General features: G+C 40.8%; 1 protein-coding gene across 1 annotated transcript in view; it reads right to left on the bottom strand.

Moving 5' to 3' along the window:
- The window catches only part of LOC146861224 (uncharacterized), a 213,613-nt gene that overhangs the window by 57,730 nt on the left and 143,299 nt on the right, over window positions 1-12,584 (bottom strand). Inside the window, exons 26-29 of the mRNA XM_085645359.1 lie at window positions 7,173-7,241; window positions 3,933-4,001; window positions 3,246-3,314; window positions 394-474 (exon numbers count right to left, since the gene is read on the bottom strand). Of these exons, the coding sequence (XP_085501485.1) occupies window positions 394-474; window positions 3,246-3,314; window positions 3,933-4,001; window positions 7,173-7,241 (288 nt within the window). The remainder of the gene's footprint in view (window positions 1-393; window positions 475-3,245; window positions 3,315-3,932; window positions 4,002-7,172; window positions 7,242-12,584) is intronic.

A 12,584-nucleotide genomic window follows, 5' to 3' on the forward strand; every position in this document is an offset into this window, starting at 1 on the left:
GGGGGCTAACTAGATGTAGTGGTGTTCTACTTATTTATGTTGACTATTTTCTGTGTGTGTATTTCCTTTCACTGTTTTTCAGTGCTGGTTACATCTGGGTACAGGCTCACTTTTGTGAGTGGTGAATGTGTAGTCTTAACTTCACAATATGAACATACTCTGTCATGTTGACTATTAGGAGTGTGGCTAATTGCGTATTTGTTTTGAAATAAATAAACAATCATTGTAAGGAATAATAATACACAAAGACTAGGTTAAACAGAGAAATGACCCAAGATGGATTTATGTTGGCTCACCAAAGGTGGAGTCAATAAGTCTTTCCTTGTTGAAGCCATTTTTGCCCATTCCTCCTCCAGAAACAGACCCTGTATTTTGAAACCCCGGTCTACTCACTGATTCTCCAGGATTGCCAGAATCACCCACATCGCCTCTTTCTCCTTTCTTTCCTTTTTCCCCTGATGACCCGCGATCTCCCTGAAAATAATTTGGAAAAATCATCAAACATACACTTTATTCCTTTTTTATCAAAGTCTTTTCACACTTTAAGTTCCTTTAAACTGAAACCTCTAAACAGTGAGCTGGATTTCCAAGTATGCACCATAAAAAATCATGTTCTAGCTTTTTCTTCAATAACATCTATCTATCTATCTATCTATCTATCTATCTATCTATCTATCTATCTATCTATCTATCTATCTATCTATCTATCTATCTATCTATCTATCTATCTATCTATCTATCTGTCTGTCTGTCTGTCTGTCTGTCTGTCTGTCTGTCTATCTATCTATCACACCTCAATAGTATTATTGCTGGCAATTGTGTAGTTGTCTATGCCATCCTTACTGTGGTTAGAAGCCTGAGTCATGCTACTGAGTTTATACTTGTTGAAAGGATATAAATGTTGTAAGATAAATTGAAATAATTCGTAGGACTGAACATACTTTCTGTCATCTCTAAATAGAAGTAGTCCAATTATTAAAAATGAGCCTGAATCGATAAAAGGTTACTTTGCATAATAAAGTATTCATAATAGATTGCTAGAGCAAACACCATTTGCTATTTAACAAATATTCTGCTTTGTAACTGCACTTTGGCTTTCTAATGTGACCAGTGCTTAATTCATTAAAAGATAAAATAGGTGAGTGGTCCAATGTTTGTTCTTATGAGGCTGCCATTGATGCCGTTGAATGCCATTGTTTCCCTTTACCAAGCCCCCTAGTCTTGATTCCGCTTTATGCCTCTTCCACCATCCTACATTTATCTTTCCCTTGCAGGTTCTTTTACATTTATATTTTCTACTTTTGTCACAGTTGTCCTAGCATTCCCTTTCTGTTTCTGTCTTCGTTGTCTGCTTTTCTCTCTTGTGCTCTGGGTCAATGTGTGATGATGAAAAGAAAAATCCAGATCCCCAACCAAACATGTCCGCCAGCCAGCAGCACCTCGTCTCCTCCACTAAGGTGGAGGAGCATCACCCCACTGCTTTAAAGCAATGCAAAAGAAAAAAGAAAATGACAATAACAGAGCTATTATCATTTTTTTTTGTATTGCAGTTGCTGCGGCCAAACAGTCATGCGCACTTTGCATGTTCTCCACCCAGGCTGTATTACAGCCTGGGTGGAGATCATGCCCAGGCTTCCGCTCTCTCTCTGAGCGCTGAACCACTGCACTCAGACCAATCACGACGCTGCTGTCAGCAGTGTCTGGATTGGTCAGGGGAGTCTGTAAGCCTGGGTGCTTCCTGTTCCTGACCCCTGACCTGTGGAGGAGAGGCGGTGGCTTGCAATGACTGGTGACGACACCAGCAGGTAAGTTTTATTTTTTCTTTATTCCCCTTCCCCGGTCCACCCACTCCTGTCTCCTTCCAGCCGCCACTGGCTCCAACCCCACTGCCTGCAACCACCAGCAGAAATTAAGCACTGTTTATAATACATTGTGCTGGTGAGAGGCCAATATTGATTGCTAGTCTACAAAGGAAAGTCAAGATAAACTGCCAAAGTCTAGTATTTGCACAACAAAGCAGCCAAGAGTATCACTAACCACAGAAAATGTGATAATTGTTTAAGGCGTTAAGGGACGTAAACTGGGTCCTCCGTCATCTCTAATTAATATGGCTAAACTTGGATAATGGGCTATTTGCTATTACATCTTCTTTACCATCGACAGGCTATCAAGAGTCTTACATTTTGGTTTGCAATCGGTACAAGAAAGAGTATATGGGTGGAAAATGACTTCAGATTCTAGTGCTAAAACTATGGAATATTTTTCCCAAATGTCTTCAGGAAGTGTGGCTGAAAGCACATTTTCATGAAAACATTTGTGCTTATATAGATTGACTCTATGCTTACAATTTATCATAAGTATCTTATTTGACAATATGTAATGAATTCTTATGCCTTTTTAGTGTTTGTCTTGTTGCATGGTGAGCTCTTGGATCATAGATTGTTCCATAAAGTTTCATTGGTAAAAACACCTTGCTATGCTTTACATTAGAAAGTGTGCTGGTTGTTGAGAAACACTTCACAACAGCTTGCAGGTAAGAATATAGGCTACGCAGGAACCTCCCTAGACAGTGCTGGTGGCTTCACATCATCACTTCATTACTTCCTCAGGAATTTCCTTTCCACCACCCTGGGGATTTGGCTGTATTCATGTAAGCACATTGTTGAGTCTGTACTGAAAAGTTGGACTGCTGAAAGGTACCTCTTTCGGACTTAACAATAACAACCCAATGTAGCACTTTCAGGACAGAGGCATGGCCATCCTATGGAAAAATGACCAAAAGGTGTCACTGGGAAACGTGGATTGTATTAGAACAAGATCAAAACAATGCACCTGTTCTTAAATAAGATCTAAACTGCTTCTCAAAAATGTATAAATTACAAAATATAGACTACTATGGACCACAATATATAGACAGGAGGTGGGGATTTTTTTTATGGGACTTTCTATGCGGAGGAGCTTTTATATTTCGCTGATCTGCATTTGCCTGTCGAATGTCTTCAGGTTCATCAGACTCACAGATAAATTCCAGATAAGAATTTGGCTATCCATTTAGGGCCAAGCAGAGGAAGGACAATACACTACTCTTGTAGTGTGGCTGCTTGCGACATTCATTGGTAGGAATCAGCTCAAATACATGATCCTCAGTAGATTGTCATTGATAATGGGATTGATATTTGAAAAACAAGAGAAAGCTTAAAACCTTTTACCATGATTCCCAGAGCCACAATTTTGAGTTCACTCACCTTTGGCCCTGTCAGCCCCTCGCCTGGAGGTCCTCGAGGTCCCAGCCTCCCCTGTATTCCTTGCTCACCCTGTGAAATAATTGCATCAAAAAGATCAAAATGTAGGTTCAATTATCTGGTGCAGTTCTGTCTATGTCAAAGGGTTTCTAATACAATGGCTGCTTTTTCGGAAACATTACCATTTTTAGTAAGAAACACAATAATAATTGCTAACAATGATATTCATTAAATGCCTCAACAGAATTTTTTATTTACACTGAAGAAGCTTGGGAAATTCGAAAAATTTTGCTTTATTCTAAAATTCTCAAAGTTCTGTATTATTCAAGCTTTCCGTAACTCTTTTTAAGCAAGAGCGCAACACCCAAAAAATAAGTCTTGTGCGATTCCGGCGGGTAGACTGGTTCTCCGAAAGTGTCTCAAAGAAAGATATTTTCTGGTGGAGTAGTCTTGTGCTGGCATCTAAAATACATTTATTAGGATAAGTGTGTGCTTGCTTACAAAAGTCCCTTCAGATACTGGCAAACTACATTTAGTGTAATTTTTGGGAAATTTTCATGCAATCGTGCAACATTCCACAAAAGCAATTGGGAATTTCAGACATTTTTAGCCTTTACTTGCCTGCAATGAAGAGGTAGCAGAGAACTATTTTGAGAACTGATTCAATTAAAGGTGTTCATTTCTATTTACCTTGGGCCCCTGAATTCCTTCGCCTGGGGGTCCAGCAGGACCTGGTGGTCCTGATCTTCCAATTGTGCCCTGGAAAAAAAATAAACCTTTTAGCTAGTATACTTCAGTGGTGCTCTCTGTTCCATGGAACATGGCTTACTGCTTTCTCAAAGATAGCAAAGCAATGGGACTAAAAACTGCGCCACCAATATGAGTTTGATGCAGGATAAAGACCACCAAGCAAACCCTCCCTTCACAATGTGGACTGTCACAGTCGCACTGTAGGTTCTTCTTCATCTCCCCCTTTCTGATGCCTCATGAACACTGCCATTTCTTTTTGTCGGCCATTTTGAACTGTATCCTGCAGGGACAAATTTTCATGCCGTCTTACTCTCAAGAGACAAAATACTTTCTGCTCTCACACCTCAACCCTCAGTCGGAAGCACAGAACAGAGTGCAGCTACTGAACCCTTAGTAAATATTTCATTGATAACATTAAACATTTACTTTCATTGCAACAATGATTTCTGGTAACGCACGTTGAGTGGCAAGTATATGCTTAATGTTGGCATTTTGCTGTGAGTTGTATCCGAGTGAAATAAAGGTTTCCTTCAGATACTGCAAAAATACAATTTAACCACGCAAATTGCTGTATTCGTTTTTTATGAACATAAACTGGCATTTTACTCCGAAGTTAGTACATTGACTAAAATAGTTATTACATACCTCGCAGAAAAACACAGAAAATTCAGAGACAGAAGATATTTATAGTGTTGTCCCTGTTACTAAGACAATCTTCAGATTGAAATGGTAACCCTGGCTCTTTTACAGTAAATGGCGTGTGTGTGACTCATTCAGAGCCATTGATGGTCTAGGGGAGTGATTTGAAGTAGGTGCCAGTTCACTTTTGCCCTATGCTCTGCAGTTATCAGCAACCTTGAAAACTTCCAGGCTAACAGAAGAGGCTTGTCACTTGATGAGTGTATTTCACAACTAAGAAACACTTCAATAAATATGTAATCTAGTTCTAGAAGTTTCTCACACTCAGCCTCTGGTTGACAGCTTTCTGCACGTAAGCAGAAAAAAAAAAAAAAACGTCTCAAACACGACCGTCTCCAGATGCTACACACAAACTAGAGACGACACCTGCTCAAGTTCTTATCTCTACCATCTTCTAGGTGTTGCATTGTATTTTATTTGTGTTTATATGGTGCTCCAGGAACCTGACACAGCGTGTGAGTGAATTAGCAGGCGTGTAGCACAGGATTCAATGGCACTGGAATGGTTGTCTGAGTGTGTGTTTGTTGTGTAGCCTAATGTGGTCAGTGTTTAAATGTTGTGTGTGAGGACTCGAGTTGTGCTTTTATTGTGACTTGTCTCTGCGGTTAAGGATAAGGTTGTCGAGAAAAGGAGTGAGCTGTAAGATGCTGAGGTAATAGAATATGTGAATGGAAGGGGAAGGGGTGTGTGAGTGCATCATGTCCTACGAAGGTATTGTTTTCATGCTGTTGGTGTATTGCTCATAAAGCACAGCCCATATCACCGCAGGTGTAGGGCTGCATAAATGTATGTGTTTTAGGAAAGGTGTGAGAATAGCTATGATCATGCACATAGGTAGATAACTACCATACATGGAGTGGGTTGCATTATACAGGTGAGACTACACTGAGTGTGCACCGCCCCTTGGTAGTGTGTGCTTGCACTGACTACACTACAGCTCCAGTGTTGTCACAGGAGTGTCAGACGAGCAATCCTTGTGAATAGATATTATACTGCCGCTCTCGGTAAGGATGAGACATAATGAGATACGCAGTTTGATGAAGCTTGTGTGGAAATCCTAAGGGTAACAACATTTGGTGCACGCCTGATGTAAACGGTGTTTCTTGTGCACTTTGACGGCCACAGATAGATTGGCATCCGTGGTCACTCCTATGTTTCTCACTTTTGTCAATGTTGGAGGTGGTCCTCCAAGTACCCGTGGCTAGGTGGATGGGTAAAGGTAGCTGTTATAACCTCAGCATGTTAAGAGCTCCTTTTGTATGAGTTTAGCTTGCAGTGGTTAGTAAGCAGTCATCAGTCAATGACACGGAGGCAGGGGTCTTGTTCTGGTCTGTCTAGATGATTTAGGTTTTTACATTGGAGGATAATCTGAATGTCATCTGCATGTTTGCAGCATGTCAAGTTGAAGAATTTAATCAAATTGTGTAGAGGACTGAGACATTGGAGAGCCAATGATTGATGCTTACAGTTTGTCCTGCTCTTCTGCTACCAGGGGGGTGATGTTAGATGGGGCAGAGATGATGATTGATCTATTGAACAGGTGGGAGGAGATCACATACAGGAGAGTTCATTTTATGCTGAATCATGTTCTGTGTGATGTCCAGACCCAATAGAACTGTTATAACGCCATTTCTGTCCACCATTGTGTTCGGGTGATCCTAGATGGTTACTGGAGTGCACCCTGTTTGTTTGTCTGAGAGTAGTCTACCATAAAACCCCTTTTGGATTTCGCCACCTTCATTTCACCAACAACTATTACCTTATACCAAGTACCTAACACTATCTTCTTCAAAACAGCTTTAATGTAATACCTTCTACACACACTGTCTATTCAAAATCTCTCTTGGCCCTTCATATGTAGCACCTTTAATATAACATCATGTACATAACACATTTCTATTTGATATATTCTCCCACTATGCGCCGTCTAACACCTGAGTCAGGCAGGGCAGTCTGAGCTTCTCATTCCAAACTACATAAATTTGGAACTCTCTTCAAAACCTAATTAATAACCACCACCTTCTAGCATAATGTAACATAACATAGCATAGCAAAGCACGCATAGCATAGGATAGCATAATATAGCATAACCCTTTTACAATCTCACTTGTGTGTTAAGGAGGTGAAGATAATTCTTTGTAGAGGAGAAATATTATTTAATTGAGTGGTTTGGTTGAAAGAAAAGCATAATACCTTTTTTGATGCTTCTTAAGTAAAATTGGTTTTGCACCAAATAAATCTTTAAAAGAAGAATCATAATAAACTGGCTAAGTGGCAGGGAAATTACAAATGCATGCTATCATTTTATTCCCTTGGTTGGAGGAGTGAGTTGAAATGAAGATCATCTTTGTACATTTTTCAGAATCCCACAACACTCAAAATTATAATATGTAGGTATGTTCATAGGATCTCCAAGAGACTATGGTGCTGGTGCACTGTTCACATTTGCAAACCATATCACAAAAAACAAAATCAACTCACCTTAGGACCTGGAAGGCCCTCGCCTGGTGGCCCTGGAAGCCCTAATGGTCCTTTTACACCTTGATCACCCTAAAAAGAGATAGTAATGATAATATTAGAAATATCTTTTTTTTTCCAATAGGCATTAGTATGACACAATACAAAACTGAAGAAACAGAATAGATAAAACATGAGTTTCACACACAGGTTAGAAATGATCACATGATTCTAAATCCATAAGTTACTCCATTATAGCCAGAAAAAAAGAAGGGAAGAAAAAAAGGAAATACAATATATCGGGAGACAAAATAATAAAAAAAGGGCAAGAAACAGAAAAACAGCAGCTGGATTAAAATTGAGGGGGAACAATGGGAAAGCACATGGGATAAAGTGACAGTGCAACGTTAATCCCATTGAAGACTAGACCAGATCCTTTTAAATTTTAACCAAGAACGTGGACCTCTGGCCTTAGTTAGAGCTGTTTCCAACTCATACACCTGTCTAAGTATAGCCCAAACTTTGTTAACATTTGGGCTAATATTATTAATCCAGGCCCTGGCAATGCATAAGCAGGCACATTCGATGATAATAGTGGCTAATAAATTCTCATAACTAGCTACCTCACATTTAATCCTAAAGAACATTTCCTTTTCAGTAAGCTGAGAATTACGGCAGAGGTGTAGTATGAGAATAGAGGAAACGTCACTCCAAAATATGTTAGGCCTCGGGCAGTCAATAAATATGTGCCTTAAGTCTGCAGCAAAAAGTTGACATTTTGACCGAAGATTGAGATGTAGCCCACTTGGAGATAAGCTCCGGCATATAGTACAGCATAAAGACTGTCTGATGCTGTTGTAATTTCAAATTGACAGAGGCTACTACTCGGTCTAGGGTACCCATTGCCTCCTGTATTTCCTTGACTGTTATATCAGTCTTAAGAATCTGGCTTAGTTTTATAGCAATCTGCAGGCTGTCATCGCAAACAACTGCAAGAAATTTCTGGTAAGCTGCACCAATAGTGCCTCGGCTGGAGCTCGTATAGATTTTGGACAATATTTCCGATGGCCTTGGCATTTCTGGTAGCCTCTGACCCCGTGGAAAACAGTCCCTTATTTGTAAATATTTAAAAATGGTACTCTACGAAAGCCCAAACTCATATTTTTATGCAGCAAAAGATCGAAACCCCCGTCCATCATACAGTTGTCCTAGTCGGTTAATGCTCTTACACTGCCAGCCTCTTCCGATGTGGTCCTGAAATATATCTGGCAACCCGGGGTTGCCCCATAACACTGTGTGTTGGTGCAGCGAGGGCAGAGAATATTCCTTATGGATATCTTGCCAGTTCCTAGTGATGTCTTTGACAACCTTAAATCTAACACTCTTGTAAAAGTTGGGATCAGAGGTCTTATATAATGTGAACCCAATGGACGGTCCGCAAGCTAACTAAGACAACAAAGCCGAGCCGGCATCGAGCCCATTGAGCAAGCTCCAGATCCGCCCAATAAATGCAGCCCAGTAGTAAAGCTTAAAGTCTGGGGGCTTAAAACCCCCTTGTTTACAAGGTAGTTTAATAAACCTAAGGGCCCTCCTGGCACGTCTATACCCCCAGATGAAACTACCTATGACGCTGTCTAGACGCTTAAGAAAGGACCATGGAACCCGCAGGGGTATTGAGCGATATAGATATAGAAATTTAGGGAGTATATTCATTTTTCTTATGTTACACCTTCCGTATATACTGAGAGGGAGCCAATACCAACTGCGCAATTTAGCTGAGACTGTTTTAAGAAGTGGCTCATAAATCAAGATAACGACGTCCTCTACTTGACTGCTAAGAGAGACGTCTAGATATGTAGCTGTTTTTGTTGCCCCTAACGATATAGGCAAGGTTTCAGGTTGGAAATTTAAGATTGCCTGAGTCTCGGCTAAATTTAGCTTGTAGCCAGAAAAATAGCCATAACGCTTGGCCTCTCTGTAATGTTGGATATAGCGTCAACTAGATTAACAGCGAAGACGGCGATGCCATCTGCATACGCAGTCAGCTTAAGTTCCATACCATTGAGGCACACTGGGGAGATCCCTACGTTCTGCAACAAATGCCTTATAAAAGGCTCGATGTAGCGGACAAACAGTAAAGGGGAAAGTGGAGAACCCTGCTGTGTGCCCCTTTGAACAGCAAAGTGGGCTGATGAAATGCCATTCAACTTAACTGTTGCTACAGGGTTTTTATAAAGGTTCTGAACAGTGGAGATGAACCTAGAGCCGAGGCCAAATGTTGGCATAGTGAGCCAGAGTGCTTCCCAGGCAACTCTGTCAAAGGCCTTTTCAGAATCAAGCATGACCATCCCTATATGTTTATTTAATTTGTCGGCTACATCGAAGGCTGCACTAGCTGTGTTGATATGAGCTGCCGTGTTTCTACCAGGGACAAAGCCATGCTGTTGCTTCGGGACTTACTGGCGGATGAGAGGAGCCAAGCGTGAAGCCAACATTTTAGAGAATATTTTTGTGCCTGCATTAATCAAAGAAATTGGACGATAAGAACCTCTGTCCTCGAGCAGTTTCCCCTTCTTAGGGAATACCACAATGTTAGTAACACTCGAAGAAGCAGGGGCATCACCCCCATTAGCAATGCCAGTAATTAATTCCATAAGGACAGATACCAGAATATCCCTAAAGGTTTAATAGAATTCAAGAGGGATAGTATCCTCGCCAGCCGCCTTACCTGAGGGTAGAGACTTAATTGCATCCTCGACCTCAACTAACTAAATGTCTTTTTGTAATAGTACAAACTCTAAGGGATCGAGTCATGGCAAGTTGCTCTCCTGCAGATACGCAAGGAAAGTGTGTTTGTTGCAAGAGGCTGACTCACAGTATAGATTAGCATAAAATAGTCTAAACTGTTCGACTATATCCTGTGGTCGAGTATAAGACAGACCACCTTCTCCTTTAATAAGTTTGATGTTGGATCTAGCCTTCTGGTCAGCGATCTGAATAGCCAACAGGCGACCAAACCTCTCTCCGTATTCATACTGTAGGGTTTTCTGCCTATGATAATTGGTGGTGACTTTGTCTGTTAACCCTCTATTAAGCTTAGATTAAACTTCTAGGAGCTGGAGGTATATTGACTGCTCTGCTAGATCCCTCACTACGATTGCTTTTGCGTGCTTGGGTTCTAGATCTAAGTAGTCTAGGTGATCCTGTTTCTGCCTTCTGGTTTACCTACCGATTCTGTGCTAAAATAAACTGAAGAGTGGCCCCTCTGACAAAAGCTTTCATACAATCCTATACCGTCGAAATAGAAGCAGTGCCCATATTGTTTCTTAAGTACTCCCCCAATGCTCGTCTAATATTAATAAATAGAACTGTCTCTACCTGTTTTGGGATGATACGGACTCTTAGGGAGATCTTCCGTTTTCTCTACCTTCCATCACGGAAACAGGCAGTGGTGGCCCTTGTGGTGTCTAGGTTAGACTACTGCAATACCCTTTATTTAGGGATAAACAAGGGACTTCTTCATCGACTTCAATTGGTGCAGAATGCTGTTGCTAGGATAGTGATGGGTCTCCCTAAATTCCACTCAGTTTCAGCTACCATCGGAAGCCTGCACTGGCTCCCGTTGGGGAGGAGAATTGTGTTCAAAGCCGTATGCCTGGTCAACAAGGCCTTCCACAACAGGGGGTCAGAAGGCATCAACAAAATGTTTCGTAAGATATCTTCCCGGCAAGGACTTGAGCTCTGCAAGCAAAAACCAGGTAACAGTTCCCAGGGTTAGGAAAGCCAGGTTGGGGGGGGGGGGAGGGCTGTCTCGTTGATAGGGGCTAATCTGTGGAATTCACTTCCTTCCCCAATTTCCACTCAGGAAACCCATTCCTCATTTCTTAAGTCCTTGAAGACCTGGCTTTTCACCTGTCCTAATCTTTCACCTGTCCTAACCTTTAGGCTCTGAACTCTATAGATATATCTCTGATCTCTTTCCGCAGCACCTTGATGCCCCAGGGCTAAGTTTGCGCTCTACAAAACTTATATTCATTCATTCATACTCTGCATTGCTAAGTAAGTGTCTAGGAAATGAGAAGGCCCGAGGAGCCTCTCTGCCCCAGCTGCTTCTGCAAAGTTAGTATCACTGGAGTGTGATCAGATGTGATTTTAATAATAGAACTATCACATGGATCGTTATTATGCCATTGTGGAGGCAGAGGGAATGAATGACAGCTTTTATTAATACTAATCGGTGGGATATGTTTTTTGACCTGACCACTCGGTGAGAACCTTTAGTAAAGATTTGCATCACATGTCCCTTACAATCACCAAACTCCATTTCATTATTTGTACCTTGTTGAAAGTGTCACCAATTCCTTTGAAGATTGAAAAATCAAACCAAATCAGTAAGCCATTTTCATATACCATCTCTGTGTGCAAATGAGACCCATCTTTTATCCATGAAAAAACACCTTGGTGAACAAGAAGATCTAAATTTTGTTTTCTCTTATTAATGACCTTCATCCAGGGCAGTGTTTAAAAGCAAGGTGGCTTTACATATATGATTAATAGAATCTGATTCCCTTCTTTAGGAAATATCAAAGTTCCTCTTACATGTCCAGGGTTTGCACCCTGATATTTTACAGAACTCACACTTGATTGGCAAAAAGTTGACTCGGTGTGGGAATCTCATTTTAAGACCCGCCTATTGCTAGTTGACATAATGTTGGCACTATATTGCTCTATGTTTTGATGATGATAATAACCAGTTAGCTAATGTTCATCACAAGTAAATGCATCTCCTGATACAGAAAATTTAGATGCTTTTATTTTCCAACTCAATGGTATTATTTCTGACCTCCAAAGGACGAAAGCCACACTTGTATCCAGCAGAATGTAACCATGTGATCGCTAACATGTGCTCAGCCGCTAAACTATCTTATCAGCTAACATCAGTATAATTCCTACAGAAAAGTTTGTCAAAGTTTTAGAACTTGAAGTATATGTAACCTTGATAAACTAAGATTTGTCTCAAGCAGGTTCAGGTTTTGCCAAAGCACTAAAGCACACAAGTCCAAGGCTTGTGCTCATTTAACGTCCTTTACAATGTTTTTTTAAACCCATCATATATGTATCTCTCATTATTCCCCTGCCTTCCCCTTCCCACTTAATAGAATGAAGTTTGGATGAACGGGCATAGTTTCATATACCCCTTAAAAGGAAGAAAGGTGGCGTAATCTCTAGTAGAGGGCTTTTCTTGCCAAAGGATGGTTGTGTTGTTTGTAGTAATGCATGCATGTAATGTATATGTGCCATTTGTGGATCCAGCAAAACACCTCATGTGGGTGTACCAAGAACTTACAGGGACTTACAGCCTCTCTATTGCTTACCATCGGTTGGCTTCATTGTTGCTCTCATTTGCTTGATGCTTAATCCTTATTGGATAGCTTT

The sequence above is a fragment of the Triturus cristatus genome, chromosome 3_1 (assembly GCF_964204655.1).
Source record: "Triturus cristatus chromosome 3_1, aTriCri1.1, whole genome shotgun sequence".
In the NCBI taxonomy this organism is placed as follows: Eukaryota; Metazoa; Chordata; class Amphibia; order Caudata; family Salamandridae; genus Triturus; species Triturus cristatus.